The 20,701-nt window shown below is 54.3% G+C and overlaps 3 protein-coding genes across 7 annotated transcripts; 2 read left to right on the plus strand and 1 right to left on the minus strand.

Moving 5' to 3' along the window:
* Positions 1 to 386: 386 nt before the first annotated feature.
* On the minus strand, positions 387 to 7,202 carry CCDC159 (coiled-coil domain containing 159). Its single transcript, XM_060094473.1, is given in 13 exon segments — positions 387 to 449; positions 614 to 727; positions 1,104 to 1,126; positions 1,128 to 1,184; positions 1,410 to 1,531; positions 1,862 to 1,938; positions 2,017 to 2,084; positions 2,679 to 2,874; positions 3,067 to 3,148; positions 3,242 to 3,330; positions 3,649 to 3,682; positions 6,358 to 6,381; positions 7,197 to 7,202. Coding segments are annotated over 13 exon segments (897 nt in total). The 3' UTR covers positions 387 to 444.
* On the plus strand, positions 6,718 to 9,087 carry TMEM205 (transmembrane protein 205). 2 transcript variants are annotated; one of them, XM_060094084.1, is made up of 4 exons: positions 6,718 to 6,785; positions 7,326 to 7,434; positions 7,540 to 7,703; positions 8,722 to 9,087. In XM_060094084.1, the coding sequence occupies exons 2-4, from the start codon at positions 7,335 to 7,337 to the stop codon at positions 9,025 to 9,027; spliced, it is 570 nt and encodes a 189-aa protein (XP_059950067.1). In that variant the 5' UTR covers positions 6,718 to 6,785; positions 7,326 to 7,334; the 3' UTR covers positions 9,028 to 9,087. The 2 variants fall into 2 exon arrangements, with proteins under 2 accessions (XP_059950067.1, XP_059950068.1); XM_060094085.1 differs by having other exon boundaries at positions 6,766 to 6,851.
* Positions 6,732 to 20,434, plus strand: RAB3D (RAB3D, member RAS oncogene family). 4 transcript variants are annotated; one of them, XM_060094081.1, is made up of 5 exons: positions 6,732 to 6,785; positions 11,921 to 12,186; positions 12,959 to 13,077; positions 13,168 to 13,292; positions 17,489 to 20,434. In XM_060094081.1, exons 2-5 carry the CDS (start codon positions 11,959 to 11,961, stop codon positions 17,674 to 17,676), a joined length of 660 nt encoding a protein of 219 aa, XP_059950064.1. In that variant the 5' UTR covers positions 6,732 to 6,785; positions 11,921 to 11,958; the 3' UTR covers positions 17,677 to 20,434. The 4 variants fall into 4 exon arrangements, with proteins under 4 accessions (XP_059950064.1, XP_059950065.1, XP_059950066.1 ...); XM_060094082.1 differs by lacking the exon at positions 6,732 to 6,785 and adding an exon at positions 6,825 to 6,845; XM_060094083.1 differs by lacking the exon at positions 6,732 to 6,785 and adding an exon at positions 10,436 to 10,601.
* The last annotated feature ends 267 nt before the right edge of the window (positions 20,435 to 20,701 follow it).

Raw genomic sequence — 20,701 nt, forward strand, 5'->3', positions numbered from 1 at the left:
AGGGAGGCCATGGTGGGGGCAGGGGCGGAGATGAGTCCTGGGAGGAGCGGGACTCAGGTGGGTTCCAGGTTCTGGTGGTCGCTGCTTGATCTTATTAGGAGGAACGCAGGGCAGATGAGGGTCAGGGGCCTCAATTTCCCCATTTGGGCAGTAGGGACAGCAGACCAGATCGCCAAGGGCCTATCTGGCCACTCGTATCTAGACAGACTTACCCCTGACCTTGTCATATACTAAATCCAGCCTCACACTGTCCCCTGACCCTAGGCCCATACATCCCGAACAGTCCCTGGGGTCTCCACACCCTCCCCAAGACTGGGTAGTAAACTGTGGGGGTCACTCTCAGGCACAGGAAGCAGCCAGGAGCAGCAGTCCACAGGTGGAGGAGGGTCTCAGCTAGTTTATTTTCTCTCTGGAGGGGTCTTCAGGGAGAGCAGTCCCAGCTGCTCAGGCTGTGGAGAAAGAGGGTGGGTCAGAGGCTGGCCAGGTCCAGGGGACCCCAGGGCTGGAGGTCAGGGAGCAGATGCCCAGGCTGGGAGTTGGAAGGGCCTGTACTTTGGGATTCCAGGGCAGGCCAGGAGGGGAAGGGTAGGTTGGGGCAGGGGAGGATCCACACCAGGTGGGAAGGAGCAGCTCTTGCTGAGTGGTGGCTGGGAAGGGTCCTGGTCTGAGTCCGAGTCCGAGTCCCAGGAGGGGCGTGGAGGGCTCAGGCATCGGTGCCCCTTATAGCCTGCAGGAGGGACAGGTGCAATTCTGGCACAAACCCTGAGTGTGACCCTCGAGTGGCCTTTGAATATGGGCCCAGTGCCCTTGATATTATGTGATCCTTGATTATGTCCCTTGAATGAGACCCAACATGACACCAAAGTATGACCTCGATGACACCTGAATTTTACCCCACTGACCCTTAAAAAAGATCACAGTGACCCTCAGTGACCCCTGGATGAAACCTCCAGGGACTCTTTAATGTCACCCCAGAACATTATTTAATGTGACCCCAGAATAAGACCCAACCACCCCCAAATATGGCCTCTGAACATGACCTCCATGTGTGAAGCTGGAGAATAACCTCCCCCAACCCTGGAGTGCTGCTCAACCCCATTCACCCCTGAGGCTCGCAGCCCTGGGGCGGCCCCGAGTATATGGCGAGGCCACCAAAGGAGTTCTGCAGCAGGTGCACAGCGGACCTGTGGGGAGATGGGGATCTGGGGGCCCCGGGGGACTCTGGTCTGCTCAAAGCTGGGACAGGGAGGCCATGGTGGGGGCAGGGGCCGAGATGAGTCCTGGGAGGAGAGGGAGATGTGGACTCAGGTGGGTTCCAGGTTCTGGTGGTGACTGCTTGATCTGATTGGGAGGAGCACAGGGCAGATGAGGGTCAGGGGTCAGAGGTCAGAGTGGGAGCTGGGCATCACCATATGTCACCCAGCTCCTTCTGGAGGTCATCCCTCCAGGAGCCACTGCCTTCTGGTGGCAACTCCTCAGTCTCTGACCAGTTGGATGTCTCATACCTATGCTGCTTCATTTTGGTCAGGACCTGAGGCCAGGGGAGATGGGAGAATAATAATAATGATGATGATGATGGTGAAACGTGTAATATAGCATTTATCACATTCCAGGCCGCCTTCAAAGTGCTTATCACTCAGTTAATGCAGCTACTCGGTCAGGTAGGGCTGTGTTGTTACACCCATTATTCAGATGAGGAAACTGAGGCCCAGAGAGGGGAAGTGACTTGCCCACAGTCACACAGCAGTAAGTAGCAGAGCTGAGATCTGAACCCAGGCCTTCTGGCTCCAGTCTGATGGTGGAGGCCGGCAGGGATCCCAATGACCCCAACTCACACATGGTCCCCGTGCTCTCTGCTCACCTTGCGGCACTTCACCTGTGTCTTTTGCATCTTCTGGATGTTCACCAGGTTCTCCGTGATCTCCTCTTCCTGCGCCTCTGTAGCGGGGGGGACTCAGGTGGGCCAGAGCTGCAGAAGGACCCCCGCCCTCCTGGTCATGGGCTTTGGGCACTCACGTAGCTTTTGATAAATGAAGGTCACCTCCTCCCGTACCAGCTTCAGCTCCTCCCACAAGAACTTCTTGCTGAGGGGACAGTGCAGCCTCTGGCCTCCCATTTCCTGACCTCCTGGATTCCCATTTGCCCACCTGCCTCCCCAAAGCCTCCTCCACCTCCCATGTTTCTATCTGTTCAGCTACCATCCCCCAGGCTCTGTCCCGTCCCCATACCCACCTGTCCGCTCCTACTACTATTCCCCCACCTCCTACCCCTCCCTAGCCCCGTGTCCTCTCCTTCTGACCTCCAGCCTTCCATTCCCTCAGCCCCCCATTGCCTGGCTTCCAGCTCCCCACCTTCTGCCCCCCCAGACCTCCAATACCCCCAGCCTCTGCCCGCCTCGACCTCCTCTACACTCCAGCTTCCCATGTCACCCCCACCAGCTTTCTGATCCTCCAGCCTCCCTTTCAGTCCCACCTCCTGTCTCCCCTATTTCTGCCCTCCCAGTCTCCCACACATCCGCACTGCCTCCTGCCTCCCCCATCCCCTCCCCTTGTCCCCCAAGATTTCCAAGGCCCCCCAGACTCCCTTACTCAGGGCCCTCCCATTTCCCCCATCCCACCTGTGTTTCCCTCTCCTTGGCCTCCCTTCCCTCCCGCAGCCTCCCTCCTGGCAATACCCACCTGTCCCGGATCTCCTGCGCCAACAGCTGTAGACAGCGGGTGGTACGGGCCTGCTGCACCTCCTCATTGTCATGCAGGGTCTTCTGCAGCCCCTGCAGGCCTTTAGCCAGGGCCTCATACAGGTCCTGCCATCCCTCATCCACGTCCCACTTGTGTCTCTCCTTGTCTGCCTGGCGGCTCATGGGGCCCAGCACCTCTACAGAGATGGTGGGACCTTGGCTGAGCCCCACCCACATGCTGAGCCCAGCTTTGAACCCAGCTTGCCCTCACCCTGACCAGACTCTGGTCCTGAACCCAGACTCAGCCAACTTCTCTCACCCTGGCCTGACTCAGCTGACCCTGACAGAAGCAGCCTCCAGCCTTACCTTGACCTTTGGCCAGTTCTCACATTCAAGCTGTTGGATCTTGATTTGCTGCAGGCAGCTCTCCTTCTCCAACATGGTCACTGAGTGGCTTAGGAACTCGAAAGCCTGAAGGAAGAGGCCAGGCCTGGGGGTGAGAGCAGGGGTGGAGTGGAGGGGGCGGGGGAAACAACTGCTGGGGGTGGGGCTGAGGTGGCTCACCTTGGTCTGGGCCTCTAGCTGACACCTGAGTGACTCCAGTTCACATCTCAGAAGCTTCTGGGATTCGGGAATCATCACAGTGGACTTAACTGTGAGCAGAGGTGAGGGTCAGCCGAGGCTGGGAGGGGTGGGGGCAGGGGCAAGGTCAGGGCAGAGGTCAGTAGAGGCTGAGGGTCTGGTTGAGGGGGGACAGGGCAAGAAGCTGGGGTAGGCAGAGGTAGAGGCAGGAGTAGAGGTCAAGGTCAGGGACAGGGATGGTGGGCAAGGTCAGGGGCAAGGGTCAGCTGACAATGGGGCAGGGATGAGTGGACAGCAACGGTGGGGATCCACTGAGGCTGGGGCAGAGGGTGGAGGTAGGGACTGGCAGGTCTCCCACCCACAGTCTTGTTGAGCGGGAAGGTTCTCACCTTTGGTTTTGGAAGAGCTGGTCTCCAAGGGCTTCTATGAAAGGTGGGCATGACAGCAGTAATAATTTATCCCTGGTCTGCCTCCTTGCTCACCCCAACCCAGTGTGTGGGGGCCAGACATAATTTGGGTCTGCTGAGTTCTGGGTGCCCTAGACCCCCAAGTGCAGGCAAAGCTGCCTCCAGGCATATGCATGCACCCCACCGCCATCCCCACCCCCACCTCTGCCCCAGCCTGAACACGCTCAGAAGTGCATTTGTGTGGCAGGCCCATGGGCTGCCCCTGAGAGCATGTGCCTTCAGAGCCATGTCTCTGGTCGCGCTCAGGTAATGGCCCTCCTCCTTAGGGGCATCAACAATGTCTGCAAGGAGCACCAGTAGCCACTGACGCACAACCACATATGGTCATCAAAACACAACCACAGACATGCAGCCTCAGACACAGCCATGCACACTAAGTCATAAGACCCAGGGCATGCACTCATGCCCATCTCAGACACACAACCACAGACACACAGGCAGTCACATCCAGAGACAATCACAGACAGGACCTCATTAAGACACACAATCGCACATCCGTTCCATTCATTCAAGACATTTTTAGTGCAGGCCTGCTGAGCACTGGGCGCTGTTCGGGGTGCTGAAGACAGAGGGTGTGGGGGGTCTCGAGGAGGACTCTGCCCCGACAGCTCCCCCGCAAGCCCTGCAGCGGTAGATAGTGGTGCGGCAGGAAGGGGTTTCCCCGCTGGGGATGACCTTAGTGTTGCTGTGATGCCTCTTTGGAGGGTCCTGGTCATTACAGGACTTCTGTGAGTCTGAGTTGGGGAGGGACCCATGCAACTGAGGCCCCGAGTCTCTCCCTGGCCTCCAGGTTCCAATTGTCACTGGGTTTTCAGGTGCAGCCAGCTGCAAGGTCTCTGGCTCTGGGGTCCTGGACCAGTGAAATGTATATTCCAAGGTCTTTTCTGAGGAAGGGCCTGGGACGGGGGTGTGTGGTGAAGGTTTCCTGAGGGCCAGCCCAGAGCACTCCAGCCACTCCTGCTCTCCAGCCCCAGGGCAGCCCCTCAACGAACCGCAGCACTTGTCACACTTCTCATTAGCAGGCAAACACACGTTGGAGGGTGACGGAGGTGAGAAGTAGCAAGGCATGGAGTAGTCAGGGTCCAGGGGTAGGCCGGCCAGAAGAGGGTTGCTTTGAGTAGGGCGGACAGAGGGCTGCACTGAGACCAGCTCCCAGGTCCTGACACTCTCATGACCTCTCTGACACCCCAGAGAGGCCTCAGCCCTGAACACAGGCCTCTTATTTATGATAGGAGCCAAAGCTGGGTGAAAGATGATCCCAGCCCCAGGGGTTAGGATGGGCAGTGAGAAAGATCTAGAAGATCCCACAGGAGTCAGTGAGGTCTGAGAGGAGCCTAAAAGAAAAAAAAGATCTTAACATTGGGACCTAAAGGAAGGACATCCCTGGCAGGAAACAGCGTGTGCAAAACCTTAGAAGTCTGCAACCAGGTGCTCTTTGCGGGTCAAGTCAGGGTGGCTGGAGGCAGGGTCCAGAAGGAAGCAGCCGGAGGTTAGCAGGGCAGTTCAAGCAAGGCAGGGCAAGCCAAGCCGGGGAGCTGGGAACTGGCTCCCCAAGTAAATGGGAGACATAGAATGTGAGCAGGAGAGGCAGAGCATATCTATTTAATAAATGGTGGCTGAATGGGGTCCCAGGCCTGTACTAGGTGAGGCTGGAAACAGGAAAGAACTCAGTTCTGGGTCTCACATCCACACCCCCTGCCCTTCCAGTGTAGTCAGGGCTGGCACAGCTGGAGAAACCTGGGGGAGGTCTGTCTGGAAAACTTCCAGGTGAAGGGCAACTTGCCATGGGTCACACTCAGCCAGAAAGGCCACAGTATACGCTTCTCTTCTTTTGTCCTTGCTGGGTCCTCTGGTATCTTTCCCCTAACCCAGTCCTCCTGGAAGACTCCTACATACCCTTCAGAACCCTACTCAGCATTGCCTCTGTAAAATCTTCCTTAATCCCTTTTTAAGCTCATATTTTCTGAGCATCTTGCTGAGTGCTGAGCACCACCCTAAGCCCTCACTGGGTGTTCACACCCACCCTGTGATGTAGGAGTTATTATTCTGCCTGAACTGTTCTAAGCTACCACTTCAAAAGTCACTGCCTCAGGGAGGTCCTCACTTCCAGAGGCAGTACAGCATGATGATTAAGCAAGGAGACCCCCCAGCTAGATGGCCCAGGTTCAAATCCTAGCTTTGCCCCTTCCCAGCTGTGCGATGTTGGAGGAGTTACTAAACCTCTCCATGCCTCATTGTCCCCAACTATAAAAATGGGATGTCATACTATCCACCTTACTGGGTTGTTGTGATTAAGTAAATTAATCCATGCCAGTGCCTGATATACAGTAGTGGGAAGCTCAATGTCTGTCCTTGAACATCACACTGAGTACTTGGTACTTGGGAATCATAGGAGCCCTGGGAGGCTCGGAGGGGAAAAGGCAAGATGCATTTCTGAGTGTCAATTGCAGGCAGGCCCCCAGTCGAGCCCCCCTCCCCCTCCCCTCCCCCTCCCACATCACCTGTTTTCCCTCAGTCCTTCCCGATAGAATTCTTGGAGGAACGGAGCGGGGTCATTTGCCTGGGCCCCACCCGCCGGGGCCTTGAATCCTGCGCTCTCTAGGATCCCGACCCCCTTCCACCCCCACCTACCACATACCACCTGCTCCTGCTCGCCTATCAGGGACCGCGAAGCCAGTCCCCAGCTGTGACGCTGAAGTTTGATCCCGTGGAGACACCATCCTATTAAAACGCGCGGCTCCCAAAGGTAGAGACACAGAGAGGGGTGTGGCTGGCATTTTAGCTCCGCCCCCGCCAATGCAGCCGAAGACCTCATTGGCGCCTTTCCGCTTCCGCGGATCTTAGGAGCCGCGGTGTAATTGGGTGAAATCCCGAGGAGTGGACGGGATTCCAGGCTGGTTTCCGTTCATAGATTAGTCAATATCTAAGAGGGCGGTACGGGAGGTACAGATGTCCGATCCGATTGGCTTCTGGCCTAGCTGGGAGGCGGGACGAATTCTTGGTCCCACGAAGGGAGGTGGCCGAGGAGGTCCGCGGCCGCCCCGGAGCGCGAGAGTGAGGTACCGAGCCCAGCCCGCCTGACCCCCTTAGATCCGGCCCCGGACTCTTGAGTGCTGCAGGTCGAGGTCCGGGTCCAGTGGTGGGGTCGGTGTCCTCGGGATGCGATTTAGGGTTTCTCAGGATTAGATGGCGTCTCCAGGAGGTGCTTTGGGAATCTTCATAGTGCTATCTGGGATCCTGTCATGAAAGGACTGGTTTTTGATATCAGAACTCGGTCCCTGGGGTGATATTTGGGAGTCACTGGGGTGATCTCTGAGGATCTAGGACTTCGAGCTTGAGCTGCTGGAGCTGAAATTTGGGGGTCTCAGGTGGCATGGATGTTGGGGTCCAGAGAGCCTAAGATCTTGAGGGCTGACATTTGGAGAGATGGAGTCGGGGGACGTCACAGAAGTGCTATGGGTCTTCCCCACCGCCATTCCTGGGCTACTATCCCTGGATGTCTGCTGGATAGACCATGACCCTGGCCTTCTGCAGGCTCACAGGGTCTGAAGGCCACAGGGCAAAGGTAAAACTCTGACCACCTGGTGCCTCCTTCCCAGGCCCGCAAGATGGAGGAAGGTGGGAACCCGGAAAGCCTGACTAAGGTGGTTCATCTACTGGTCTTGTCAGGGGCCTGGGGCATGCAAATGTGGGTGACCTTCGTCTCAGGTAGGGACCCTCGGCCTGGGTATCATGAGTGCCTAAGGTGGGGACAGGGATGAGAGGGAGACTTGGAAGTGTCCTAACAGACACGTGGTCCCCTGCACCCCACAGGCTTCCTGCTTTTCCGAGGCCTTCCCCGACATACCTTCGGCCTGGTGCAGAGCAAACTCTTCCCTTTCTACTTTCACATCTCCATGGGCTGTGCCTTCGTCAACCTCTGCATCTTGGCCTCACAGCGTGCTGGGGCTCAACTCACATTCTGGGAGGCCAGCCAGGTATGCGGGCTTGAGCTCCACTACCCTCTGGAGATTCATTCCCAGGACCACACTGAGTACCTATGGCCACACCTTTGTGAGAATTAAAACGAAACCCCCCAAACTGCCCCTTCTTCCTGGTGTATACAAAGCTGGGTTCTGGATACCCTTGAGCAGTGCACAGCCTGCACAACCATCCCCAGCAGCCCTGACTATTCCCCAGTGTCTCTCTGCTGGCTGTTGCTCCCTCTCCTCCCCCTGGCTGGGCCTGCAGCCAAGCTGTGGTGACTCAGCTGGGCTGGGGCACTGACCCCAGCTCAGTGTTTAAAAACCAGCCTGACTGGGAATCTACAGTCCCCCACCACCATCCACACATTTTTCCCAGCCACAAGGCAAGGAACCATCTGTGCATCTCATATTTCTCTATCCTGCCCTCTCCCTGCCCCCATTATGTCCCTCAGATGTGGGCAGGTGAGGCCTGACAGGGGTTTCAATAATCCCACAGACACAGGAGGGATTATGGGTAATTGGAACTTCGAGGACTTTTAATTCACCCCCTGTGGGCCCAGTGTCAGCTCCCAGGGTCTAGGCTGGGGCCACAAAGGAGATGGGCCCTCTCTTAGGCTCTCTGTTCTGGGGAAATGAGGGGACAGTTATGGTGCTCTCCCAATTCAGGGAAGAGAGTCTCTGCCCTGAGATACCCTCAGTTTGGGGGACCAGAGGAAGGTAGGAGACAGGCTGTGTTCTGGAAAGTTCCAGTCAGGGTATCAGAGGAGAGGAGGCTCAGGAGGTTTGGAGGAGAGAGAGGAAACAGTGGTAGAGAGAGGAGATAGTGGTGGAGCCTTTCCTTAGGAGCTGCAGGTTTCAGGGTATGAGAGCTGGAGCTCTGTTTGGGTTTAAGGTTGGAGCGGGGAGGCCTGGCTTTCACCCAATCCTGTCCCCCATTTCCCTCTGGGCTTTGAGGATGCAGAAGGACCCTCTCTAGGGCCCCTGCTGCCTCCCAGGCATGGCTTACCTTGTCCTCCTGCCGCCCCACCAGCTCTGCTTGCTGCTCCTGAGCCTCATGCTGGCCACCATCAATGCCCGCTGGCTGGAGCCCCGCACCACGGCCGCCATGTGGGCCCTGCAGACCATGGAGAAGGAGCGGGGCCTGGGCGGGGAGGTGCTGGGCAGCCACCAGGGCTCAGACCCCTATCGCCAGCTGCGGGATCAGGACCCCAAGTACAGTGCCCTCCGCCAGATCTTCTTCCGCTACCATGGCCTGTCCTCCATTTGCAATCTGGGCTGCCTCCTGAGCAATGGGCTTCATCTTGTAGGCCTCGCCCTGGGCCTCAGGAGCCTCTAGCCCCCACTGACTCTCTGTCTCTGCTGGGGCCCCAAATGTCAATAAACACTTCTTTGGAAATGACTGCTGTCATTTTTCTCCAACTGGGAAGCAGGGGGAGGGGCAGGCGAGGGTAGAACTGAGGGATTGCGTTTCCCCATTCATGTGGCATGATGATTTGGAGAGTTAGCTGTTGCAGCCCTTAAGCTCTTCCTATAATGGTGCCCATTTGTTGAGCACCCACTGTGTGCCAGGTGTGGTGCTAACCACTGCACAGATCATGGATTATTGTAACAACAGCTGGTTCTGATCCTTAGAGGACAATCATATTTTTCACCCCATTGACATCGGGGGTGGCCCTGTGACTTGCTTTGGCCAGTGAAATGTGAGCAAAGTCACTTCCAAAGAGAAGTATACAAGCCAGTATGTGATTCGCCACATCTTCCCCTCACTACAATGACCGGTGTGAGTGAGAAACAAACCTTGCATGTTAGATGCCATGATGACTATAGAGCTGCTTGTTACTGAGCATATGCCATCCCTTCCTGACTGATGCACATCATCTCAGTTTGTCCACCACAGCCCTTAGAGGTGGCTAACATTGTTCCATGAAGCAATGGGAGCTCAGAGAAGTTCAGCAAGTGGCTTCAAGTGCAGTTGTTGGGATTTGAACCCCAACAAAGCCTGAACTGTGTTTTGTTTTAAATTTTTGGCCATGCTGCATGGCATGCGGGATCTTAGTTCCCCAACCAGGGGATAGAACCTGTGCCCCCTGCAGTGGAATTACAGAATCGTAACCACTGGACCGCCAGGGAAGTCCCAAGCCTGAACTGTTATAACTGCAGATTCTCTTCTGTTGGCTTGAAGAAAAGTCTGGGACCTCAGCTGGGCCTGGTTGCCAAATTGTGTGGCCTCAGGCAAGCGTCTGCCCCTCTCTGATCTCCAGTTTCTTTATCTGTAAAGGCGGGGAGGCGGTGGTTAATTCTAAGGGCCCTTAACGGTATTTCGGAAAGGGCTCTAGCCCAGTTTAGGTCAGGCGCTGCACGTTACAAACACTAACTCAGATCAGAACCCTTACACAACCCTGTGAGGTGGGTACCCTCGTTATCGACCACGTGACGGATGGGGAGAGGCCCAGGGAGGTTAACATGTCCAAAGAGACAAGGCTAGAAAGTGGTGGAGCTGAGATTCGAACCCGGCTCCAGAGTCCGTGCTCTTAGCTGCTGTGCACGTAAAAGGAGCTCCACGTATGGTTAGTGAAAATGAAATATTGTCAGGGAACTGACAGCTGCGCGCGCGGTGCGACTTCCAGCCCCTCCCCCGCCCCCCAATCCGCGGTCTCCACAGGCCCCGCCCCGGTCCCGCTCCGCCCTTCCCCGAGATGGGCCCCTCCTCCCACGCCTGGGCGGGGCCGGCGCGGGATCCGGGTGGCTGCGGGCAGCGGTGGCGGCGGCGGCTGCGGCTGCGGGGTCCGGGTCGCAACCAGGGCCAGGTCGCAGCGAGTTCGGAGGCGGAACGCCTGAGGGCGGCGTCCCCACGCAAGGTGACCCCGTCGGAGGGAGCGCACCCCAACCCTCACCTCCGCGTCCCAGCAGGTCTTGGGGGGGACAGGGGCTTAGGGGGAGGCCCGGGGCCTGGGGAACAAAGGCAGGCAGCGGGGGACGCCTCATCCCTCGCCCCCACCCAGCTGGGCTCATCGGGGAGCGTTAATGGGGCGCGGGCGGGGCAGACAGCCCAGCTGGGGACAAGAGTTGGGACCATATGGTGATGGGAGGAAGCTCCTGAGCTCCCCTGCACCTGCTGGGGCGCCCCACATCTAGTGACGGGGGACAGTGCCGAGCCCTCCGGGGTCCCTTACCTAGTGGCAGGCTTGAGGGAGAGTCGGCAGATGGTCAGAAAGAGGTGGGACCGGCTGACAGGTGGGCTGAGGCTGGGGGGTGGGGCGGGGGCCCCCATACCGGCGGCCCTGCCCTGCATGGGGAAAGGCTTCCTGCCTTTCTCTTCCCCTCCTCAAACTCGTTCTCCCGGAACACGGGGTGGGGCGGAGGGCTGGGCAGGAAAGGGGGGCTAGTTGGGTCCTCCTTTAAAGTGGAAAAAAGCCCCGCGGGGCAGTTGAGAAATGGCTTTGCCAGGGGTTCCTGTGCTGGTTGTCTCCATTCACCCAGGCCTTCTGGAGCCTCCCTGTGAGGCTCAGGGAGCAGCCATAAACAGCTGGGGAAACTGAGGCCATGAGGGCTGGGGGGGTGAGCTGGATCCAAATGAAGCAGCCCAGCCGTGGGGACAGATTGCCAGGAAAGGCAGGACCAGGTGGTCGTGGTGGTGGCTGAGGGTGATCTCCTTGCATTTGAGGACCGTCATTCTGGCCTCCGTGGGCTGAAGCCGGGGCTGGGGTGAGTCAGCCCTACTGGGAGGGAGATGGGCCCGGCCCCTTTGACAAACAGAAGGTGGCAGTACCCATGTGGTGGTAGAGCTGGGCTTTAAACCTGGGGCGTATCCACTGAAAGCCCCCTCCCCATGGGGATCAGGGAAGGAGTTCAAGTTGGCTTGGGTGGGGGCAGGCAGGTGGCCAACACCTGCCAAAGTCAACACCCAGGCCCTGAGGGGGACTCTATCCAGCTGGCAACCCCCCCCTCCCCCCAGCTCACACCTGGGCCACACCAGCTGCTCACCCTGGGGCAAAGTCCACACCTGCACCTTCCGCAGGGTCTGGTTCCTCAGTGGCCAGGTGGGGCACCCCCAACCTGGGCCCTTGTATTTGACAAACATCCCCATTTTCCAGAAGAGGACACTGAGGCCCAGAGAGAGCAAGTGATGCATCCAGGGTCTGTTGGCTTCCAAGTGGCAGAGTGGGGATTTGAGCCCAGGTCTGGTGTAGACACTGGAGCCATTCCTGGTGGGGTTTTTTTCCCTACAGGCCTCCAGCCCTCCCCTCCCAGGAGGCTCCCTGCCAAGATGGCGTCAGCTGGAGATCCCCCGACGGGCCAGCGGGATGCAGCAGACCAGAACTTCGACTACATGTTCAAACTGCTGCTCATCGGCAACAGCAGCGTGGGCAAGACGTCCTTTCTGTTCCGATACGCCGACGACTCCTTCACGCCCGCCTTTGTCAGCACTGTGGGCATCGACTTCAAGGTCAAGACCGTCTACCGCCACGACAAGAGGATCAAGCTGCAGATCTGGGTGGGCCAGGCGGCTGTCTGTGGGTCTGCTGGCCAGGCAGGGGCTGGGGTTCCTCCAGGGAAGTCCGGGCGAGGGTGTAGGGCTGTGGGGAGGGTCTGGGTGAGGACAAGTGTCCAGAGTCGAGGAGGGGGCTTGGAGTAGGTGTGAAGAGTAGCAGGGGTTATTATCTATGAGGTGAATTCATCAGGATGAGGGGGATATTCCCTGCCCTGTAGGGTCTGAGGGGGAGACAGTACTAACCCAAGTTGGGTTAGAAGACCTGGTGACCAGTGGAGAAGAGGTTTGGGTACCCTCTTGGGGCAAGCCCAGAGGCCCCCACTGAGCCTCTTCAGAGCCATGCTCTTTCTCCCAAAGCGCCTGCTGGTAATGATTGTCATGGTAACGAGCATCAGGCTCTCTGCATCAAGGCGGTAGCCTCTGGTCCATGTGGTTCTTTTTTTTTTCTTTTTTTTTCATGTGGTTCTTATTTGTGGTCATGAAGCTGGTTCTTGGAGATGAGGTCAGAAGGGCTTACAAGTCTTTGAAAGGCTACTGACCCCTCAGACCGGGAACCCCTCAAGGACAGGGGACATGTCTCCACCAATAGACTAGAGATTATACGGGCGGGCCCATGTTTCTCCCATTAGACTGGGGGGGCTGTGAGGGCAGATCCATGTCTTTCTCATCAAACTGGGACTATGAGGCTGGGAGACAGGAGCCTCAGACAGGGGCCTGCAGGGGTGGGATGGGGAATAGAGTGGCTTCTAGACGCCTGACCCCACTGTGTGCCCAGGACACGGCAGGCCAGGAGCGCTACCGTACCATCACCACAGCCTACTACCGTGGAGCCATGGGCTTCCTGCTCATGTATGACGTCGCCAACCAGGAGTCCTTTGCCGCTGTGCAGGACTGGTGAGTGCTTGCTGGCCACTGACCCCCTGACCTTCGCCCTCTCCCCCTGACCCTAATCTCTGGCCTAACACAGCCCCTCAAACTCCACAGGGCCACGCAGATCAAGACCTACTCCTGGGACAACGCTCAAGTCATCCTCGTGGGGAACAAGTGTGACCTGGAGGACGAGCGTGTCGTGCCCACTGAGGAAGGCCAGAGGCTCGCTGACGACCTTGGTTAGTGCCCAGCCTGGGCCACAGGCCTGGGACCTCCCAGAACCAAACCTCCAACCCTGTGCTTGAGTCCCAGGTCCAACCAGTCACCAACCCTTTGCCCTTTGAAGATCTGCCCAGAAAAATACCCACTTGTATACCACCTGCTGCATTTCATTTCAGAGGATTCAACCACAGATACCCTTTACCACCCCACTGCCCTGGGAACCCAGACTCAGCAAAAACATTTCTGGGAATTTATCCTACAGACATCCACTTCCCACGTGGGAAGTGGTGGGTATATCAAACTGCAGCACCGTTAGTGGAGGGAAACCGTGGCAACCTCCCAAGTGTTTCACAGTGGGGGAAGCAGCTACACATAAACTATAGTCACATGGTGGAATACTATGCAGCTGTAAGGAAGGATGAGGGCCTTCTTTATGTTCTGGGGTCTCCGGGTATATGGTTAAGTGGAAAAAGCAAACTGCAGAAAGGTGAGTATGGCTTCTTTCTTTAGTCCAGTGGTCAGCAAAGTGTTTCTTTTCTTCTCTTTTGTTTTTTGTTCCTTGTGGGATCTTAATTCCCCAACCAGGAATTGAATCCGTGCCCCCTTCAGTGGACGCATGGAGCCCTAACCACTGGACCACCAGGGAATTCCCCAGCAAACATTTTCTTAAAGGGCTAAATAGGAAATGTTTTCAATCCTAAGGTCTGTGTCACGACCACTCAGCTCTGCCTGAAACCAGCCATAGATAATACATCAATGAATGAGCATGACTGCCAATAAAACTTTATTTACAAAAATAGGCAACAGCACCTGAAACTAACACAACATGATATTGTAAATCAACTGTATTTCAGTTAAAAAAAAAAAAAAAAAATAGGTGACAGGCCAGATTTGGCCTGCAGCTCAAAGTTTGCCAACCCCTGCATTAGTGTATAAAAAAGGTGAGAATAAGGATATTATACTTACGTTTGCTTAAAGGAACTCTGGAAGGATACAGAAGGATCTAGTAACAGTGGTGACCTGGGTGTCTCAGACCTGGCAGACCAGGGCACCAGAGTGGGAGGGGGACTTTTCAGTCTACCTTTCTGAATCAGGTAAATGGATTATCAATTCAAAGTTTAAGCTAAAAGAAAATCTTATCTTGGAGTATTCTAGGCCCTCCCCAGGACTTTCCTTGCGGGAGGCATTGTAATCTCTATGGGGGAGGGCAGGTTAAGGACCCAGACTCTGGAGCTAGAATCCCCTTCTGCAACCCACTAGCTGTGTGACCTTGGGCACCTCACCTACCCTCTCTGTGCTTCCATTAGTCCATCTAGGAAACAGGTGAAAACCACATCTACTTCATAGGGCTGTTAGAAAGATTAAATAAGCAAATGCTGGCCATGATTGAACATTAACTCCTGTTATTTCTCGATTGCTTTGTGATCTTGCACCGGGGACTTCAGCTCTCTGGGCTTGCACTTCCTCATGTGTGAAATGCAGATAATAACAGCCCCACCTCATCATGTTGTCAGGAGGGTTAAATGAGTTATGACGTGTGAAGCAGTTCTAACAGAGTCCGGCATACATGTAGGTTGCATCTAAGCATTAGCTAGCATGATTGTGAACTATTGCTGATGCTTGTACATAAAACCTAAGAGATTTACTATCTGACCCTTTACAGAAAAAGTTTGCAGACCCCTGGACCATAACGGTCCTCTTTCTCTTTTTTCTTGCCATCGTTTGTTGGAGAAACTGGGTCTTGTTCTGTGGAATGTCTCCGTTTGGGGTTTGACTCTGCTTCCTCATGGTGCCATTTAACCTGCTCCCTTGTCCCCTGTGTCTTCTGGGAACCTCAGCCTGGGTCTCATTAACAGGTGTGCTGGGGAGTCAGCTTTTGGTGCCCGGCCGTGGGCTAGGATACTTGAGGATGCTGCTCACACCTTCCTTTTCTTTTTTTTCTGGCTGCGCAGCAAGTGGGATCTTAGTTCCCCAACCAGGGATCAAACCCACACCCCCTGCAGTGGAAGCACGGAGTCTTAACCACTGGACTGCCAGAGAAGTCCCCTGCCCACACCTTCTTGCGGAAAACATCTAGTGCCTGTTGTGAGGGGAGATTCCCACTCGGGCATGAAATTTAAAACATTAGAGGACAAAGTGGGAGATAGAATTCGATCCCAATTTTGTAAGAAAAAAGGCACATGTGTGCACACACACACATACCCCCTGCAAACCGAACCCCAACGATTATGTATTTATATTTTTAAAAAGAGTGGAAAACTAAATATCAAAACACCAATAGTAATTGTTTCTGGGTGATGAGGTTACACACAACTTTTCTATATTTCTTGATATTTTTCAGTAGTTTCTAGTTTCTCCAGTGAATTTCTCCAGTGAGTATTTATAACCAGAAAAAAAGTATTCAAAAAGAAAAAAAAAAAACTCAGATTATTTGAGGCGGAGCCAGACACAATTAAGGAAATGCCAGATTTGCCTAGGAAGACAGAGGGGTGACATTGATGATCACCAGCTGAGAATAGAGATGTGGTTTGTGCCCTGCCTCTGTCATTCATCTGTCCATCCAGCTATACATCCATCCATCCATCTACACATCCATTCATCCATCCATCCATCTGTACATCCATCCATCCATCTGTTCACTCAATCATTCAGTCAGTGGTTTCCAAGCATCTGCTCTGTGCCAGGCACTGGGCTGCAGTTGTGGACAAGGCAGACAGAAATCCTGCCCTCTTGGCGCTGGTGTTCCAGTAGCAGAGACATAGTAAAAGGATAATTACACACGTAACTAATTACAATGACATTTTTATAGTGCTGCATGATAATGACAAGTGCTGGGATAGAGGACTGTTTACCCTGTGATGTGTGTAATATGGTGGACGTTTGTCTGAATTTCTGGCCTACCTTGGGGATGGCAGATGGGGACACATTGGGGACCATTCAGGGACAGCTCCCAGCAAGCAGAGCCTGAACCAATCTTTGAAGGGTGCAGGAAGGTCTGTCATGTATTCCCTTATTTGCAGGTTGGTGGGCCACTTCTTATAGCCTAGGGACCCTGGGCAAGTCCCCAAAGCATTTGTACCACCTCTCACCTTTTCCAGGGGGGATAAACTTTTTTTTTTAATGAGAAAAAGTTATGATGGTCACTATGATGCTAAGAATATATTCAAAGTTACCTCGGCATCCCCCTCCCCAAAGGGAATCAGCCAGCCTTCCCTCCCTCCCGAGGCCCAAGGTGATACACTAGAAATGTTTAATCTACTAGTATTCCAACCAGGCAGCCTGGTTGTGTTCCCTGTATGAATTTACATGAGTGACTTTCCTTCTATGTGCTTCAGTTTTCCCATCTGTAAAATGGGCTATAATAGTATAGGTACTTCCCTGGCAGTCCAGTGGTTAGGATTCCACGCTTCCACTGCAGGGAGCATGGGTTCAGTCCCTGGTTTGGGAACTAAGATCCTGCAAGCTGTGCGGTGTGGCCAAAAAAAAAAGTATAAATCTTAGAGCATTCTTAAATGAGTTAATTTATGTAAAGCGCTTAGAAAAGTTGCCTGCTGCGTAGTAAGCATGATGTAAGCACCGCCTATTATTATTATTATTGTTATTATCATTTTTAGTGCATTCTGTAGGCCAGGAACCGTGTGCACTGTATGCTCTCTACAAACTCTGTGAAACCTGCCATTATCTGGCTGACAGAGGTTGCACACTGGTAGCCCCTGGGCTGAAGCCAGTCCTCAGCCAGTGCTCAGTCCTCTGTTTTATTGGACCTGGAACATATGTTCCAGAACATGTGAAATACTTGGCTCCATTTAAAAGGTCCACATAAATATCTGGCTCTGTGGACGCCCTGGCAGTGCCTTCCTGTGCAGCAGAAATTGCATAGAAGATGAGCCCCACTTACACAGGGGCACCCCCATATCTGCTGGACACCAGAATGTTACTGCCTGGACTCTTGCTGCCACTGCCTTGTGACAAAGAGATACGCAAGGTAGTACAGGCAAGGGCTGCTGTCACAGATTTCTATCAGCAGCAGCAGCATCATTGTTCCCACTTTACCGAAGAGTAAACTGAGCCTCAGAGAGACTAAGGCCCTCAGTCAAGGTCCCACAGCTGCCTGAAGGGCAGAACTGGGCTTGGAACCCAGGTTCGGGTGATGCTACAGTCCAGGCTCTGCCCCCCAGGGTCTCACAGCTCTTCCCATCTTATGTCCCTGCAGGTTTCAAGTTCTTTGAGGCCAGCGCCAAGGAGAACATCAACGTGAAGCAGGTCTTCGAGCGCCTGGTGGATGTCATCTGCGAGAAGATGAATGAGTCCCTGGAACCCAGCTCCAGCACGGGCAGCAATGGGAAAGGCCCGGCCTTGGGGGACACCCCACTCCCGCATACCAGCAGCTGCCCCTGCTAGAGATGATCCCTCACCCCCGCCCACCCCATTCCTGCCTCGGCAGGGTCAGTGACTGAGGCATGAGCCACAAGGGCTGTTTCCAAGCTCAGGGCATCCCCTCCCCTCCCATCAGCCGCATCCCCCTGCCCCCCCCCCCCCCCCGCCGCCAACTCCCGCATGGCGCATTCTCTGGCTGTGGCCACCAGCCTGCCCCAGCAGCCCCTTTCACAGGCTTCAGACCCTGGCAGAGTCTGGGGATAGGGGCGTGCACGAGCTTGCTGCTTTCAGGCGTCTTCATGGGGGTAGTGCCGGCAGCGTGTCCCACCCCGCCTGGTGGAGGGGCATCCACAGTGCCTTCTGGGTTAGAACCACTTATCCACATCCGTTTCTTTGTCGGGCATTGTTTGGAGTTCACGTGCTGGCCAAAGATGGTTCTTCTTCTCCCTCGTGCAGTGGGGATTCTCAGACTTCAACCCTGGAGATGTGGAAGGCGGCTCCTTTCTCAGGGTCACCCAGTCTGCTTGGGAACCTTCTCAGACCTCGAGGCTCCAAGGCAGGGTGGTGGTTTAGTCCTCCCAGAGCCCTCCTTTCAGGCCTGCACATCCTCTGCCTGTGAAAGCAGTATTAAAGCATCTTTTCCCGTTGTAAGAGAAGAGGGAGTCAGACCCCCCCCACACCCCCCGTTCCCCAGCCTGGCTTTCAGGGACCCCAGAAGTGCCTTCTGAGCTTCCCCAGAATTCCACATCACCCACGACCCTGACACTGTTTCAGCTTATCCACTGCATCCCTGATCCAGAATTGAATTCTGGAACTATGGGCCGCATGTGGCCGGGCAGAGAATCACCCAACCCTTGGCATTCCTGCTGGGGACTTTTTACCAGAAATTAACTCAGAGTCGGGAGCCTGGGCTCTCCTGCCCAGACCTGCCTCCCCCAGGCCCTGTTCGGCTGGTAATGTTTTAAGCAAGGTTCTTTCCACATCTGACATCCTGCTAGAAAAGGAAATTGAGCAATGTTCCTGTTTTCCTGTGCTGGCTGGTTGCTCTCCATGTAAGGACTTTGACTCCTTCCACTTGAAAAAGCTTGAAGACGCAGTGTTGGCTTCCCGAGCCATGTCATCGCTAGGGTCCAGTGATGTTCTCTGCTAATGGAAGAGTCACTCGAAAGAATGCTTTCGGGTTGGGCTGCAGGGGCGAGAAGGCAGGGTAGAGTAATTGCTGTGGCCGCTTGCATTTCACAGGTGCAGCTTGGGAGTGGCAGGCTGATGGGGGATGGGCGGGGAAACCGGTCTCCCTGGTTGAGGCACTAGTGGGGAGCCCACCAGCTTGGGGTCCCCAGCTACCAGGGGCTCCTGCTGAGAGATGATGTGCAGTTTGGAGATCTACATCTTGACACACACACCGCCCCCCAGCCCCATCCTCAGCTCAGTGGCCCTTCCTGCCCACCAGAGTCCAAACCTGGTGACATGAGACCTCCTTCTACCCTGGAACACTGACACTCCGGAAGAGAATGGCCAAGCATATGGTTTGTCCAGTCTCCCAGCCCCTGGCGCCAAAATGACCTCCTGTAATCTTAAGGATCTCTGCGGCTTCCTTCCAAGAGTGAGGAAGTTCTGGTTCAAGTTTAATGTAGTCCTTACTTTTATAGAAGCTGGAGATTGAAGTTATTTCTAGAGGGCCCTGTTCACCCCAAACCATGGGCTGTCCTTAGAGCTTCAAAGTGGGGATATCTTTGTATACCAACAACTGGACTGTGATGAAAAGGACAGGTTCTTGGAAATGCACCATGAGAGAGTATCTGAAGGTTTGGGGTGGGAGTCAAAAATGTTAATTGCTTTAACATAAAAGAGAAAGTAAAGCAGCTAGAAAAATTCTTCTTAAGATGCACCATGGCCTGTCAAGACCCTGTTGGTCAGTTCATTTTCCTTAAACTGCTGCCAGAAAAAAAATGGTGGTTCAGAGTGTCACTATCTGAGGGACCAGCTGACTTGTCATCTCCCGTGTGATAAAAAACAGCTTTGGCTGTATCTTGTACTTGACCTGGCCTAAGCTTTCTGTTTACACAAGATTTTTCAACAGTTCAGCTTCAAGTAGCAACTGAGACAGCTGCCTCTGGGTTCTCTTAAAACTCGGAATGATGTAGGAGAATTTTTCTTGCTTCTTCTAAAAATAATGTAAGTTTTTATTTTGTGATGTTTTGGGGGGAGCTTTAACTCCTGATTGTCTCTGAAACTGATGTCCTCAAAGATCACTAGGAGAGAATGGGAGTTTGCTGAGTTTACAAACAAAAATTAAGCCAAAGGCTGTGGGAAAACAGCTTCCCAACTCCAGGGAGGCTGGCATCTGGGGAGGTCACTTGAGGCTGTATCCTGCATCTGTGCTGTGCCTTCTTACCATTTGCTTTCAGCAACTTGTCCTTCCACAGGCAATTTCAGTGGGAAATTGCCATGACTGCCATCTGGGGTTATGCTTTTTTTCTTTTTCTTTCTTTGGCTTCTCTGGGGATCATGTTCTTGTATCTTTCCTACCCCACTGGGGGGGAAAAAAAAAAAAAGTAAGTGGTGAAATTTGATCTCAGTGTTGAAGTGCTGATTCCACTAACTGGCTTCTCCCCAGTGATCCCAAAACACACTATAGAGAGAGCTCTGGACCTGATAATTTATATTCTGGGTGTGGTTCTCCTGTGTAAGCCATTCTTTGATGTCCACTTATAAAGATGTGCTCTTTTCTCCACAAGAAAACAAATTAAAGTTGTTATGCCCAGATGTGATTGTTCTTTTATTGCTATTAGTGAAATGTCCTCCAGGAAGACGACAGTTAAATCACAGTCAAGTAGATAGTTGGGCGAGGGCCATGTGTGATGCTGCAGAACCCGAATCAGGACAGGGAGGCTCAGGGCTAGGGCTGCCTCTAGCTGGGCCTCGTGGTCATCACCTTGGCCCTGGAAAGTTCCACTGCATGGAGGGCAAAGAGGATGATGTTGCCTCAACTAATTCTAGTAAGAAGGTCTGTCCTCCCCATAGCAGCCAGAGGGCGCCAGTGAGTACC

This window comes from Mesoplodon densirostris, chromosome 3 (assembly GCF_025265405.1).
Source record: "Mesoplodon densirostris isolate mMesDen1 chromosome 3, mMesDen1 primary haplotype, whole genome shotgun sequence".
Lineage (NCBI taxonomy): Eukaryota > Metazoa > Chordata > Mammalia > Artiodactyla > Ziphiidae > Mesoplodon > Mesoplodon densirostris.